General features: G+C 35.1%; 1 protein-coding gene across 6 annotated transcripts in view; it reads left to right on the top strand.

The window, feature by feature from the left end:
* ECT2 (epithelial cell transforming 2) overlaps nt 1-16,621 on the top strand; it is a 66,943-nt gene that overhangs the window by 22,643 nt on the left and 27,679 nt on the right. For all 6 annotated transcript variants that reach the window (XM_046659764.1, XM_046659763.1, XM_046659768.1 and 3 more), the window contains 2 exons: nt 2,315-2,434; nt 9,460-9,528. In XM_046659764.1, coding sequence (XP_046515720.1) covers nt 2,315-2,434; nt 9,460-9,528 — 189 coding nt within the window. The remainder of the gene's footprint in view (nt 1-2,314; nt 2,435-9,459; nt 9,529-16,621) is intronic.

The raw sequence follows: 16,621 nt of genomic DNA, 5'->3' as shown, positions 1-16,621 counted from the left end.
ATGTAACCATATTTATATATTTTTATTGCCTTGCATTTTTCTGCTTGATAGAAATATTCTTGAGACACATCTGTGTTGTTGTATGTAGCTGTAATTCATTTTCCTGTATGAATATGTCAGTTTATTTAACTTTTATTATTTATTTATTTTTTTGCTTGAGGAAGATTGGCCCTGAGCTAACATCTGTGCCAGTCTTCCTCTATTTTGTGTGTGAATTGCCACCACAGCATGGCTGTCAATGAGTGGTGTAGGTCTGTGCCCAGGAACTGAAGTAGTGTTTGACTTTATAAGAAACTGTGAAACCTTGTTTCAGAGGGGCTATACAGTTTTGCATTTCCACCAGCCATGTGTGAGACTTCCAGTTGCTCACACCCTCACCAGTACTTAATATTATCATTTTTTTATTTTAGCCATTTAAATAGGTGTGTAGAGCTATCCCATTGTGGTTGATTTTCATTTCTATAATAACTAACGATGTTGAACATCTATTCTTGGCCTTATATGACATCTGTAAATATTTTTTGTTGAAATAACTGTAATTTTTCCCATTTTTAATTGGGTTGTTTCCTTTATGAGTTCTGAGAATTCTTTATATATTTTGGTTTCCTTTCTGAGTTCTGAGAATTCTTTATATATTTTGGATACTAGTCCTGTGTCAGATATATGATTTGCAAATATTTTTTCCTAGTCTATAGCGTGTCTTCTCATTCTAAGTCTTTGCAGAGAAAACGTTTTTAATTTTGACGAAGTCCAATTTATTACCTTTTTTCTTTTATAGATCATACTTTTGATTTCATATTTAAAAACTCTTTACCTAAGTCTAAATCAGAAGATTTTCTCCTATGTTTTTTTCTAAATGTGTCATACTTTTAGATTTTTTGTTTAGGTCTGTGATCCATTTTGAGTTAATTTTTGTGTAAGGTGTTATATTGAGGCTGAGGTTCATTTTTTTGCCTGTGGCAAGTCCTGTTTTACTACCATTTGTTGAACAACTAGCCCTCCTCATTTGAATTGCTTTTGCACCTTTGTCAAAAATTATTTGGCCATATTTTCGTGGGTTTGTTTCTGGGCTTTATTCTGTTCTGTTGATCTTGTATGTTTCTCCTTTCACCAGTACCACACAGTCTTCAATACCGCAGCTTTATAGTAAGGAGTTACTTTGCCTTTCCATATACATTTTTAGAATCAGCTTTTCTTTATCTACAAAATCCTGGAATTTTGAGAGGCATTGGGTTAAATCCGGAGATCACTTTGGGAGAGAACTGACATTCTTACTGTGTTGAGTCTTTAATTTATGACCATATGTCTTCATTTATTTATGTCGTCTTTGATTTGTTTCATCAGCATTCTGATGTAGTTTTCAGCTTCATGTACGTTTTATTACATTTATACTTATTTTAATTTTTTATTGTAGGTGGCACTACTTTTTTTTTTTTTAAAGATTTTATTTTTTCCCTTTTTCTCCCCAAAGCCCCCCAGTACATAGTTGTATATTCTTCATTATGGGTCCTTCTAGTTGTGGCATGTGGGACGCTGCCTCAGCGTGGTTTGATGAGTAGTGCCATGTCCGCGCCCAGGATTTGAACCAACGAAACACTGGGCCGCCTGCAGCGGAGCGTGCGAACTTAACCGCTCGGCCATGGGACCAGCCCCTAGGTGGCACTACTTTTTAAATTTTGGTTTTCATTTGGTTTTAGTATATAGGAATGTGGGATATAGAAATACGAGCCTTGTATGTGTGTGCGCGCATGCATGCTGACCTAGTATCCTGTGACCTTGCTAACTAAGCTCACTTATCACTAGTTCTAGGAGTTTTTTTCCTTTTATTTTTTTCGATTGATACAACCAACAACATGGATTCAAACGGGTCTTCTAGCTTCAAATCCAGTCTCTTTCCCCTAAACCAAGTTTCTGTGCTACCATTTCAAAACATTTAGTACTTGCATTAAGTATATGTCTGGAAATGATTGATTGCTTATTGCTTTCTTCCTTAGTAATTTGAATAAAAAAGTAGAAATTACTCCTATATCATACTAATAATGATTTGTAGAACTGTGATAAACTTTTATTAGATTCTAAGATAACATTTTATTATAAGAGTATATATACACACATACACAGATATATAAATAGGATAAATTAGAACAGAAAATGTTATGAGAAAAAATGGTCTCAAATTTAGGGAGAAGTATTTTTTTAATTCCATTTTTCTTTCCCATCAGCATCTCATCTCTCCTTTGTCGTTGTCTATATGTCAGCTTTTTTTTTCCTTTTGCCCACAGTCTACCTAAACTAGTCTCTTTTTACCTTTTAGCTGTTTCAAGTACCACTGGAAGAGGAAGGACAGCGTGGTGGGCCCATCCTTGCACCAGAAGAGATTAAGACTATTTTTGGTAGTATCCCAGATATCTTTGATGTGCACACAAAGATAAAGGTAAATTTGTATGTATTAGGTTGGTAGTAATTCTTTTTGGATTGTGTTTATTAATTATGATTTTTCAGGATGATATTGTAACTAAAACTTCTTACTCCCTCATTTATTCCTTGGAATCGTTTGTTCCTTTGCTCCAGTACCTTATTAATGTTTGCTGTTTGCCTGTTTTTTGATTTTGATTAACCTTGAAAATAAGGAATTAAGACCTTATGGTGTCTTTTGTTAGAGACGTGATTGCTAGTATACTGTTTTTCTTCTTTTCATACTGTTGTTCTTCTTGAGTTATATGTTTTTATTTTGCTTTGGTTTGTGAGACTGGAAGGGACTTGGAGATCATTTCATTCATTTCTGCATTTATAGTCAGATAAATGCCAAAACCATAAGATGAGATAATGCTTTCCTCTGTTTAATGATTTCCCTTTGATGAAGGGTCCATCATGTCCAGGTATCAATCTCTAATAGTGAAATAGTTTTTGGGCAAGTTTAGCTGAACTCTTAAAAGTAGTTTAGCTTTATTTCCTCCTATTTTTCCTGTGTGGTATTTGAGCAAAATTGACCAGTTTTCTCCTCAAAACAACCCATATTAATGTTTATTCAATGTTGAAGTAAAAAGATTAATCTGGATTGTAAAATGTTTTCAACCAAATGCATTAAATTACTTTCGATTTTGTTACACGTCATAAACAATATAAAAGATCTGTAAGTTAATAAAAAGCAATTTATCAAATGCTTGTATTTTATCAGTATTCTTGATCATATTTTAGTTATATCTAGATCTAAAGGGAACTCTGAAGGAATCTTTATTTTCTCAAAAGCTTAAAAACCAACACGTCTTAGGCTAGTTTATGCTTATTTTTAGTTAGCATTCTGAATATTTGAAGAAGAAAGTATCGTTGGAATGTGTTTTACTTCATAAGAAACACGGAAAGACAAAGGTAGAGTGGGAAGGCAGGGAGCTTTTCATCTTGGTGTTCTTCCAATAAGTTGTGGATCAGTTTGGATTTTTGTCAGTCATTTAGCCAGTTGAGTATTCAAATTCCCTTTTAATATAAAATGTTAAACTTTTTAAGTGAACAGTATCATAATCTCAATTCAGAAGATCTTATTCTCTGATTCACTGGCGCTTTGAAAATGATTATTACCCTTTAGTTTTCTCATGTGTAACGTGATTCTTTAAGCAGCTTCTGTAAAGTTGGATTACCAATATTTCAACTATTAGTTGATTTTTAGCTGATTTCAGGTTTGTCACACACTTAAAAATTTCAGAGCCTGTGTTCTTTTCTACCATGAAAACAATACATGCTGTCAAACATTTGTAAAATCAGGAGTAAAGGAAAAAGGCGTAGAAAATGCCCATAATCCCATCACCCAAATACTACTAGATTTTGTTGTATTTTCTTTGTCTCTTTTATACATAGCGTTTTTTTTTCCCTTTTTTAAATGTAGCCAGCCATCTATCAAGTACTGCCACATCTGTTGAACACTACCAAGATGTTGGTATTATTGTCCACATTTTACAGATGTGAAACTGCTATACTCAGAGATTAATTTTTCCAAAGTCAGACATCTGTAAATGCTGGATGCAGAGTTTGAACCCTTTTTTGTCTGACTTTATGCTGATGCTATCTTGCCTTTTTTTTCTTTTTGAGATATAACTGATGTATAACATTGTATTAGTTTTAGTTGTACAACATAATGGTTTGAAGTATGTATATATTATGAAATGATCACCACAGTAAGTTTAGTTGACATCCATCACCTCACATAGTTACAAATTTTTTTTCTTGTGATGAGAACTTTTAAGATTTACTCTTAGTAACTTTCAAATATACAATATAGTGTTATGAACTATAGATACCATGCTGTCATTACGTCCCCTGGATTTACTTATAACTAGAAGTTTATACCTTTTGACCACCTTTACCCATTTTGCCCATCCCTCTTTCCCTGCCTCTGGCAACCACTAATCTGTTCTCTGTATGTATGAGTTTGGTTTTTTTTAGATTCCTCATATAAGTGAGATCATACAGTATTTGTCTTTCTCTGACTTATTTCACTTAGCATAATGCCCTCAAGGCCCATCCATGTTGTCACAAATGGCAGGATTTCCCTTTTTCTTTACGGCTGAATAATATTCCGTTATGTACATTTACCACATTTTCTCTATCCATTCATCCATTGATGGACACTTAGGTTGTTTCCATGTCTTGACTATTACTAATGCTATGTTGCTTCTTGATGATCATGCTGTAGATACACTATTTTAGTATGTAAATGTGTCTTTGTACAGTTTTTCCTATCATCTTGTTAATATGGTATTCCTGAGAAGCACTGATGTCTGTATTTTATAGTATTGAATAGTGGTTATGGATATATGGACTGTGCAATAAAGCAGATTTGGGTTTGAAGTTAGGCGACTAAGTACTTCAGTTTTCTTATTTGTTAAATGGGGATAGTAGTATTTGACTCGTGGGTGATTGTGAAATTTTTTATTTTTATTTTCTTTACAAGTTGCTAAGCATAGTGCCTGAGATTGAGCAATCAATAAATAAAAATAGCAATTTATATTAATAATTAAATTCAGAAGGTGGGTAAACTGCTGTTCAGAAGTTTTGTGAAGGATTAAAACCATTTTTTACTCACTGTATTTACAACCACTGTGTCTGATAATTAGATTTCTGTCAGTAAATGTTTGCTGAATTATGGTCATGCTTCTTTTAAATGTCCGAATCGGGACTGGAAGGAACTTGGTGTATTTTCTCATCTAGATTTTATGTGGACACCTTTAGCCTCATTCTTTCTTTTCTTAGATTGGCACCTGAGCTAACAACTGTTGCCAATCTTTTTTTTTCCTGCTTTTTCTCCCCCAATTCCCCCAGTACATAGTTGCATATCTTAGTTGTAGGTCCTTCTAGTTATGGCACGTGGGATGCCACCCCAACATGGCCTGACGAGGGGTGCTATATCCGCAGCCAGGATCTGAACCAGCGAAACCCTGGGCCACCAAAGCGGAGGGCACGAACTTTACCACTTGGCCGGCCCCAGCGTCATTCTTAATTTGCCTTCAAGGTCTGATGATATTTAGATTAAGATGAGAACTTTTGAGATTGTTAATATCTCTCTTTTCCTGAGAGTGAGTTTTTCTTTTTGAGGACTAACTGACACTGGTCCTTGATGTGCAAAGGCCTTCTTTTGTGTGGAACCATGATGGAACAAAAGAGAAAAGGCCGGGTTGGAGGGAGTGCTTTTTCTTTGTGTTTATCCTTTGTTAAATTAGTGTAAGTCTCAAGATGCCTTGTACTTGTTTCAGGAACAGGTGTATACTGGGTAATCTTCTAATTTGGTGTATTGTGCAGTGAGTTAGATAAAAGGGAAACCCATCTTATATAAAAGTAAATGGCAATGGTACAGAAGAAATCTTTAACAAGGAAGAAAAGAAGAAAGTAGTGTAGTGTTCTCACTCCCATCTGTTTACCACCTCCTCTACTTTTCAAACAGGCTTTGGGAGTTAAGCTCTGTGTCTTAGACCTATAGAGTTCTGCTTTCTTATGGCTAGGAGGTAAAGTTGGGAGAATTCTGTGCAGAATTCCTGGTATGTTATGGACAAGGAGAAGGAGATAATGTTTCAGCATCTGTCTTAAATTGGATTAGGCATTTTCCCACAGGAACATTTTAAGAAATGGTGACACTGTGAATGATACTCTTGGGGGCTGGCCTGCCAATCTGACTCCCCGTTTCTAATGGATAGGCACTGTAGTATAGATCTCAAGTGGAATGAGATGGAATCTGGAGTCAGACAAAACTGAGTTTGAATACTGCTTCACAACTGGGTGATTTGAGGCAAGTTACTCAATCTCTCTAAGCCTTAGTTCCTTTATTACCTGGTTCTTGAACTAACAGTTGATTAATGCAGAAATTTTTATTTAATCAACAAGCATTAGGAATTAAAGGTTAACTGGAAACAGAGCAGACTATTTTTCAGAGTGCCTACGGATTGTTTTACTTTCTGATAGCAGTGTTCTTGTATAAGTATATACAGCCATCTTGTAGTTTTTTACACTTTAAAAACATATCACTAGATTACATTGTGAGAGTTCTAAGGTTTTTCTCTTTCGCATCAGTTTTCCAAATATCCGTCTCCACTTTATATTAAATACATAGGAAAATATAGTTAATAATAGCTTATTGAGCACTATTATTTGTTAAGGATTCTTTTAAATGTTATACAGGTATTAACTAATTTAATCCTTTATGAGTTAGGACTCATTAATATCCTAATTTTTCAGAATAGGAAATTGAGGCACTTAGAGATTAAGTTACTTAGCCAAGGGCACAGAACTGACAAATCCTAGATCCAATATTTAAAATTAAGCTAGTCACTGCCAGAATCTTCTACATTATATTGCTTCATGGCTAATCTTATTTTTAATCTTTTTCTTCTTTCTGTTGTTTCAAGTGAAATTTTAAATAGTTAAATTTATTTCTTGACTTGTGGGCTGTTAAAGTATTTTTGCTTTGAGTTCACTTATATGCTATCAAAAGTAATTTTTTTCCCCTTTTGAGCTTTTGTGAGTCTTCTGGCATAGGACAATGATTCTTAAATTATTTGGTCTCAGCATCCTTTTTCACTTTCAAAAATTGAGGAACTTTTGTTTATGTGGATTTTACCTGTTGGCATTGGCTTTATTTGAAATTAAAACAGAAAATTTAAAAATATTTTTTAGGATGCATCAATTTTTTTAACAGCTTTATTGAGGTGTAGTTAACATGTCATTAAATTTACCTGTTTCAGATATACGATTCAGTGATTTTAATAACTTTACCAAATGATGCAACTGTCTCCATAAATCCATTTTAGAACATTTTCTCCTCCCCCTGTAAGATCTTCCACACCCATTTATAGTTAATCCCCATGCCTAGCCCCTGTTCTAGGCTACCACTAATCTGCTTTCTGTCTCTATGAATTTGCAGTTTCTGGACATTTTACATAAATGCAAATATACAGTATGTGGTGTCTTACATATGGCTTCTTTCTCTTAGCATATTTTTGAATTTCATGTGTGATGTAGCCTGTTAGTGGTTTATTCCTTTGTGTGGCCAGATAATAGTCCATTATATGGCTATGTCATATTTCTTCATTCATTCATCAACTGATGGAAATTTAAGTTGTTCAAGTTTTTGGCCATTATGAATAATGCTGCTATGATCATTGTGTGCACGTCTTTGTGTGGGCATGGTTTCATTTCTGTTTAGTAGATACTTACCAGTAGAATTGGTGGGTCATCTTATATTTGGTGGGTAGTCTTATATTTGAAATTTTTGAGAAACTGCCAGGCTTTTACATCATTTTGCATTCTTAGAGTAATGTATGAGGGTTCACATTAGTCCACATTCTCACCAATACTTTTTTTTTTTTTTAAATAGCCATTCTAGGATGTGAAGTGGCATCTCGTGGTTTTGATTTGCATTTCCCTAATGATTAATTATATTGAGCATCTTTTCACCTGCTTATTAGCCATTTGTACATTATCTTTGGTGGATGTGTGCTTAGATCTGTTGTCCATTTTTTGATTGGGTTGTTTGTCTTATTGAGTTGTAAGTGTTCTCTATAAATTCTGGATTCAAGTCCTTTATCAGCTGTGTGTTTTGCAAATATTTTCTTTGAGTTTGTTGTAGCTTGTCTTTATTTTTTTAATGGTGTCTTTTGAAGTACAAAAGTTTTAAATTTTGATGAAGTCCAGTTATGCATTTTTTTCTTTTATGTACCCTGCTTTTGGAGTCATGTAGAAATTTTTGCCTAACTCAGAGTTTTGAGGATTTTCTCCTGTGTTTTGTTCTAAAAGTTGTATTGTTTTAGCTTTTACAGTTAGGTATATAATCTATTTTGAGTTAATTTTTTGGTAATTATTTGGTGGATATCCAATTAAAACAATTTTTATTGATACATTTAAAGTCCTCATAACTCATTACATACATGGTAGCAGAAATAGTGAGAAGAGTGATGTCATTTTGTATTTTTTCTGCCTGGCTTAATAGAAGATTCTTTCTCATATCTGCTTCTTAATTCAGTCTGTTGCCATATCACATAGTCTCTAGAAAACTCTATTGTATACTTGTGAGAGAATTAGAGTTAAAAAATCAAATAATGCCTTAGTATTGTAAATAGTTTAATCTCATGGCTCCTACTAAAAGGTTGTGCTGGAGGGTCTGTGGATGATACTTCAAGAACCTCTGGTATAAGAGCTTGTTGATTAATTTCTACTTTAAAGTCACTTTTAGAATTTCGATTAAGGCGTGTCATTTCTTGGCATCTCATTTTATCATCTGATTTGTGTTTTATTATCCTACAGAGCTTTTAAAGGTTTTCTAAAATTTTACAAATATGTAGTATTTTCGAATGATGATTGATAAGTCTTATAGACAAGGGATTAGCATACTGTGGTCGATGGACCAAATCTAACCAGTTTTGGATTTTGGTAAAGTTTTGCTAAAGAAGGCTTTATTGAAACACAGCCACACTCAATTGTTTGTGGATTGTCTATGGCTGTTTCCACTCTACAAGGACAGAGTTGAGTATTTGTGACAGAAACCATATGTCTTGCAAGCCTTAAAGTATTTACCATCTGGCCCTTTAAGTTTGCTGATCTCTATTATAAATTACAGTTTCCAATGGCTGATGTTAAATAAGATGGTTCAGCAGCAGGATTGAAAGTAGTTTTTTGTAATAAATAACACCAATCACCTTCATAGTTAACTAGAAAAGACATTGAACTATCACATCATATCGGGAAGTTAGTCTTAGTGACTTTGACACTCTTTATATTTTCTTAAAATCATTTTTAAAAGGATATTTTCTTCACAAAGAGTTAATTCCTTGTTGAGGAGGAAGAATGTATTATTAATTGTTTTGAATATCAAGTTTAAGACACTTTCTAAAGTGCTTTCAAGTGAATATCTTAAAAATATTAAAAGATTTTAAATTGTCAAGTTCAATTTTAAATTTTAAATGATTTGTGCTCTTTCAGGATGATCTTGAAGACCTTATTGTTAATTGGGATGAGAGCAAAAGCATCGGTGACATCTTTCTTAAATATGTAAGTATTTTATTTCTTTTTTAAGTTTTCAGATTAAAGTATCATCTCATCAAGGACTGAAGGGAGTGAAAGTTACCTGTTTAAATGTGAGAGCTTTAAAAACTTTGACATAGTTATTTTTGTAAAATATATTAAGTTTTTTTGTCTTCTGAAACATACTTTCTGTATACAATTTAACACTTTCTTGATAGCTCAAGGTCAGCAGTAGGAGCAGTAATTGTCAAACTTTAGTTGTTTTACTACATATCAAGTTATTTTCCCTTATTAATGGCCACAGATTAATGATTTTTTTGGAAATTTTCTATAATTGAGTTTTTATTTTTCTCTTTCTTTAGTTGATAGCAGTTTTTGCTGTCATATGTCTGCTCTGTATAAAACCTTCTAGTGAACTGCTTCTTTAGGATAAGAACCACTTAAGTTTATTAAATAAAGTAAATACATTTTGTTTTATTTTTATTGTGGTAATATTGGTTTATAACATTCTGTACATTTTGGGTATATGTCATTATATTTTGATTTCTGTCTAGATTATATCATATTCGCCACCCAAAGACTAATTACAATCCATCACCACACACACACACGTGCCTAATCATCCCACTCACCCTCCTGCCTCCCCCGTTCCCCCTGGTAACCACCAATCCAATCTCTGTCTCTGTGTAAATACACACAATTTGTTGTTGTTTTTAATCTTCTATTTATGAGTGAGATCATATGGTATATTTGACTTTCTCCCTCTGACTTACTTCGCTTAGCATAATAACTTTCAAGGTCTATCCATGTCATCACAAATGGCCGGATTTCATTCTTTGTTACGGCAGTGTAATATTCCATTGTGTATATATATGACATTTTCTTTATCCTTTTATCCCTTGATGGGCATCTAGGTTGGTCCTTGTGAATAATGCTGCAGTGAACACAGGGGTGCATGTATCTTTACATATTCATGTTTTCATGTTCTTTGGATAAGTACCCAGCAGTGGAATAGCTGGATTCTTAATATTTAATTAATTAATTAAATAAATATTACTTAATTTAATATTTTAATAATATATTAATTTAATTTAATTAATTAATAGCCATTCTTAGTATTTTTAGGAATCTCCATACTGTTTTCCATAGTGGCTACACCAGTTTGTACTCCCAACTATAGTGTATGTCCCTCTTCTCCACATCCTCTCTGATGCTTATTATTTCCTGTTATGTTAATTATAGCCATCCTGGCAGGCATGAGGTGATATCTCATTGTAATTTTGATTTGCATTTCCTTGATAATTAGTGATGTTGAACATCTTTTCATGTGCCTACTGCCCATCTGTATATCTTCTTTGGAGAAATGCCTGTTCAGATCTTTTGCCCATTTGTCAATTGGATAGTTAATTTTTTTGTTGTTGAGATGTATGAGTTCTTTATATATTTTGGGTATTAACCTCTTGTCAGATAAATAGTTTGCAAATATCTTCTCCCAATTGTTAGGTTGTCTTTTTGTTTTGTTGCTGGTTTCCTTTGCTGTGCAGCTTTTTAGTTTGATGTAGTCCCATTTGTTTATTTTTTCTATTGTTTCACTTGCCTGGTCAGACATGGTACTTGAAAATAAACTGCTCAGACCGATGTTGAAGAGTATACTGCCTATGTTTTCTTCTAGAAGTTTCATGGTTTCAGGTCTTACATTGAAGTCTTTAATCCATTTTGAGTTAATTTTTGTGTGTGGTGTAAGATAATGGTCTACTTTGATTCTTTTGCATGTGGCTGTCCAGTTTTCCCAGTACCATTAGTGAACACACTTTCCTTTCTTCATTGTGTCTTCTTGGCTCTCTTTTGAAAATTAGCTGTCCATAGATGTGTGGGTTTATTTCTGGGATCTCGATTCTGTTCCATTGATCTGTGTGTCTGTTTTTGTGTTAGTACCATGCTGTTTTGATTACTACAGCTTGGTGGTATTTTGAAGTCAAGGTGTGTGATACCTCCAGCTTTCTTCTTTTCTCTCAAGATTCCTTTGGCTATTTTATTGTTCCATATAAATTTTAGGATTCTTTGTTCTAGTTCTGTGAAAAATGTCCTGGGAACGTTGATAGGGATTGCATTGAATGTGTAGATTGCTTTAAGGAGTATGGACATTTTAACTATGTTAATTCTTCCAATTCAAGAGCCTGGAATATTTTTCCATTTCTCTGTGTCTTCTGTTTCTTTCAAAAAAGTTTTATAGTTTTCAGTGTACAGGTCTTTCACCTCTTTGGTTAAGTTTATTCCTAGATATTTTATTCTTTTTGTTGCAATTGTAAATGGGATTGTATGCTTAATTTCTCTTCCTCTTAACTTCATTGTTACTGTGTAGAAATGCAACTGCTTTTTATATGGTAATTTTGTGTCCTGCAACTTGACCATGTTCATTTATTATTTCTAAAAGCTTTTTGGTGGATTCTTTAGGGTTTTCTATCTATAAAGTCATATCATCTGCAAATAGTGAAAGTTTCACTTCTTCCTTTCCAATCTGTATCCCTTTTATTTTTCTTGCCTGATTGCTCTGGCTATGATTTCCAATACTATGTTAAATGAGAGTGTTACAAGTTGATATCCTTGTCTGGTTCGTGTCCTCAGAGGGATAGCTTTCAGTTTTTCTCCATTCAGAATGATGTTAACTGTGGGTTTGTCATATATGGCCTTTATTATGTTGAGGTACTTTCCTTCTATACCCATTATATTCAGTTTTTATCATAAATGGATGCTGTATCTTGTCAAATGCTTTCTCTGCATCTGTTGAGATGATCATGTGATTTTTATTCTTTATTTTGTTAATGTGGTGTATCATGTTGATAGATTTGCGGATGGTGAACCATCCCTGCATCCCTTGAATAAATCCCACTTCATCATGGTGTATGATCTTTTTAATGTATTTTTGTATTCGATTTGCTAGTATTTTGTTGAGGACTTTTACGTTGATGTTCATGAGTGATATTGACCTGTAATTTTCTTTTTTTGTGTTGTCTTTGTCTGGTTTTGGTATCAGGGTGATGTTGGCTTCATAGAACGAGTTAGGAAACTTCCCTTCCTCTTCAATTTTTTGGAAGAGTTTGAGAAGGATAGTTATAAAGTCGTCTTTGAATGTTTTGCAGAATTCACCAGGGAAGCCGTCTGGTCTGGGACTTTTATTTTCTGGGAGGTTTTTGATTACCTTTTTGATCTCCTTACTCATGATTGGTCTGTGCAAATTGTCTTCTTGATTCAGTTTTGGAAGTTTGTTTGATTTTAAGAATTTATCCATTCCTTCTAGATTATCCAATTTGTGGTATATAGCTTTTCCTAATATATCTTATCTTTTGTATTTCGGAGGTGTCCATTGTAATTTCTCCTGTTTTATTTCTGATTATATTTAGTTGAGCCTTTTCTTTTTTTCTCAGTGAGTCTAGATAAAGGTTTGTCGATTTTGTTTATCTTTTCAAAGAACCATCTCTTGGTTTCATTGATTTTCTTTTTTTCTACTGTTTTTTTTAGTCCTCTATTTCATGTATTTTTGCTCTGATTTTTATTATTTCCTTCCTTCTGCTGATTTTGGGCTGTTTGTTCTTCTTTTTCCAGTTCCTTTAGGTGTACTGTTAGATTGTTTAGTTGAGATTTTTCTTGTTGATTGAGGTAGGTCTGTATTGCTGTAACCTTCTCTCTTAGAACCACTTTTACTGTATCCCATAAGTTTTGGCATGTTGTATTTTCTTTTTCACTTGCCTCAGGATATGTTTTGATTTCTTCTTTGATTTCTCCTTTGACCCAATGGCTATTCAGTAGTATTTTGTTTAATTTCCACATATTTGTGGCTTTTCTTCCTGTAGTTGATTTCTGTTTGATACCATTGTCCTCAGAAAAGACGCTTGATATTGTTTCAGTCGTCTTAAATTTATTGAGACTTGTTTTACGACCTAATGTGTGATCAGTCCTGGAGAATGTTCCATGTGCATTTGAAAGGAATGTGTGTTCTGCAGTTTTTGGATGGAATGTTCTATATGATATCTACTAAGTCCATCTGGTCCAATGTGTCATTTAAGGCCAGTGTTTCCTTATTGATGTTCTGTTTGGATGCTCTGTCCATTGGTATAAGTGGAGTGTTATAGTCCCCTACTATTATTGTGTTTCTGTCTCTTTCTCCTTTTATGTTTGTTAATAATTGCTTTATATATTTAGGTGTTCCTATGTTGGGTGCATAGGTATTTTCAAGTGTTATCCTCTTATTGGATTGTTGCCTTTATCACTATTTAGTACCCTTCTTTGTCTCTTGTTACAGTTTTTAAAATCTATCTTGTGTGATATAAGTATTAATACCCCAGCTTTCTGATCATTACCATTTGCATAGAGTATCTTTTTCCATCCATTTGCTTTCAGTTTATATCTTTAGGTCTCTAGTGTGTGGGTTAATGCAGCGTATTTATGGATCTTATTTTTTTATCCAATTGGCCACCTTCTGCCTTTTGATTGGAGCATTTAGTGCATTTACGTTTAAAGCAGCTATTGATAAGAATATACGTATTGCCATTTTGTTAACTTTTTTCCTGTGTGTTTTAGTAGTTCTTCTCTATTCCTTTCTTTTTCTCTTCCCTTGTGGTTTGATGGCTTTCTTTAGTAGTATGTTTGGTTCCTTTCTCTTGTTGTTTTGTGTATTATTGCTTTCTGGTTTGTGATTATCGTGAGGTTCGTATATAATAACCTACATGTATAGTAATCTATGTTAAGTTGATGGTCTCTTTAGTTGACCTCTTCCTGAAAGCTCTGCTCTTTTACTCCCCTTCTCCCTCATTTTATGTTTTGATGATATATCTGACCTCTTTTTTTTGTGCATGTGTATCCATTACCCTCTTATCATGGAAATAGATAATTTTAGTACTTTTGTCTTTTGACCTTCTTAGGTGATTGATTTGCTGTCTTTATTGTATATTTGCCTTTACCAGTGATTTTATTGCTTTTTTTGTGTGTGTGTGATAATTTTCATATTCCTATTTGTGGTCTTCTCTTTTCCTCTTAAGTCTCTTTAGCATATCTTGTAAAGCTGGTTTCTTGGTGATAAACTCCTTTAGTTTTTGCTTGTCTGGTAAACTCTTTCTCTCTCCTTCCATTCTGAATGATAGTCTTGCTGAGTAGAGTATTCTTGGCTGAAGGTTTTTTCCTTTCAGCCCTTTAAATATATTGTGTTACTCCCTTCACCTGTAAGGTTTCTGCTGAGAAGTCAGCTGATAGCCTTATGGGCTTTCCCTTGTATGTAATTTGTTGCCTTTCTCTTGCATCTTTTAGGATTCTTTATCTTTAATTTTGGACATTTTAATTATAATATATCTTGGTGTGGGCCTCTTTGGGTTTATCTTATTTGGTGCTGTCTTTGCTTCCTGTACCTGGATGTCTGTGTCCTTCCTTAGGTTAGGAAAGTTTTTAGCTATGATTTCTTTAAGCAGATCTCTGCCCCTTTGTCTCTCTGTTCTCTTTCTGGAAGACCTATAATATGAATGTTAGTGTGCTTAATTTTGTCCCAGAGGTCCATTAGACTGTTCTCATTCTTTTTAATTCTTTTTTCTTTTATCTGTTCAGCTTGGGTGTATTCCTCTAGTCTGTTGTCCAGCTCACTGATCGGTTCTTCTGTATCATCTATTCTGCTATTGAGTCCCTCTAGTGAATTTTACATTTCTGGTATTGTATTCATTTCTGATGGGTTCTTTTTTATATTTTCTAATTCTTTGTTGAAGTTCTCACTGAGTCCATCCGTTCTTCTCCCAATATCAGTGAGCATCCTTATGAGTATTTGTTTTAACTCTTTGTCAGGTAGGTTGTTTATTTCTTTTTTGTTTAGTTCTTTTCCTGCGGTTTTTCCTGTTCCCTTACTTGGCACGTATTCCTTTGCCTCCTCATCTTGCCTCTTTGTCTGTGCTTATATCTGTATATTAGATAGGTCAGTTACATCTTCCAATCTTGGAGAAGTGGCCTAATGTAAGAGATGCCTTATGAGGCCCAGCAGTGTGCTTCCCTCTCGTCACGAGTTCCAAATGTTCCAGGAGTGTGCCCTGTGTGGCCTTCGTGTGTCCTTCTGTTATGACAGGGTTGCTCTTGTTGCAGTTGCCCAGGGAGGCTAGGCTGCCCCCTTGGCCAGCTCGTTGTAATGCTCAGCTGCATGTGGCTATTATGGTCCCTTCAGTCACTTTATTGAGTATGGGAAGTCCCAGAACAGTTGGCTACAAAGTGTAATAGCTGTTGCAATTTTTCTTTTTACTGAGTAGGCCCCCAGTGTGGCTGGTTGCTAGGCACAGAGGCTTATAATTGCTGTGGACATCCAGCCTGCAAAACTGTTGTCAGCTCTCTCAGGATTGCAGCCTAGTTGGGCCGCCCCCAGGTATGGGAGCACCCAGTTGTTTCAGGCTTTGGAATGTGAGGCATCTCCCCTATGTGGCTTTTGAGAAGCACAAGTCTGCTGCAGCTGACAAGCCCCACTGCCCCGGGGCCACACACCCCATCAACACAATCCTGCCCTGTTTGAGTGCCTTGACCCACTGAAGTGTACCCAGTCACCCCACTGCAGAGGCTCTGCTCACTCCACCACTGCAGGTCCTTCCCTCATTCAAACCCTGCCCCCCTGAAGTGGACCCACTTGCCTGGTTGCAGAGGTTCCAGGCACCCTGCCCATGTGGGTCCACAAGTTGCCCAAGAGGTGGCTTTTGGGCAGAGTGTGGGTTGCCTTCCCTGGCTGAGCTGGATTAAATTGGTGCTCTAGTGGGTGGAGCAGACCCTGGGCTAACAGGCCAGAGGAAGAACTGCACTGACGTCTTCCAGCATCTGTGTCAGCATGCCTGCACTAGGTCACAGTAATGGCTGCCGCCAATGTCTCAGTCCCTGGAGAGGTCTCACCTCTCAGTGAGATGCATGCAGAGCCTATCAGGTGAGTCTCTTTTCACCAAAGGACTGTGCACCTTTCTTTCTGGTGATTTTAGGTTGCTTTCTGAAAGAGTTGACTTTGTGCTTGGGCCCTTTAAGAGCCTGCTGTTTTTTTCCTTGTGTCCAATAGCTTTTCTGGGAATATTCCTCATTGTAGTTAATAGCCAGCAAAGCCAGGTATTATGACACTTGT

This window comes from Equus quagga, chromosome 4, assembly GCF_021613505.1.
Source record: "Equus quagga isolate Etosha38 chromosome 4, UCLA_HA_Equagga_1.0, whole genome shotgun sequence".
Lineage (NCBI taxonomy): Eukaryota > Metazoa > Chordata > Mammalia > Perissodactyla > Equidae > Equus > Equus quagga.
This window is presented reverse-complemented; position numbering and strand designations above follow the sequence as displayed.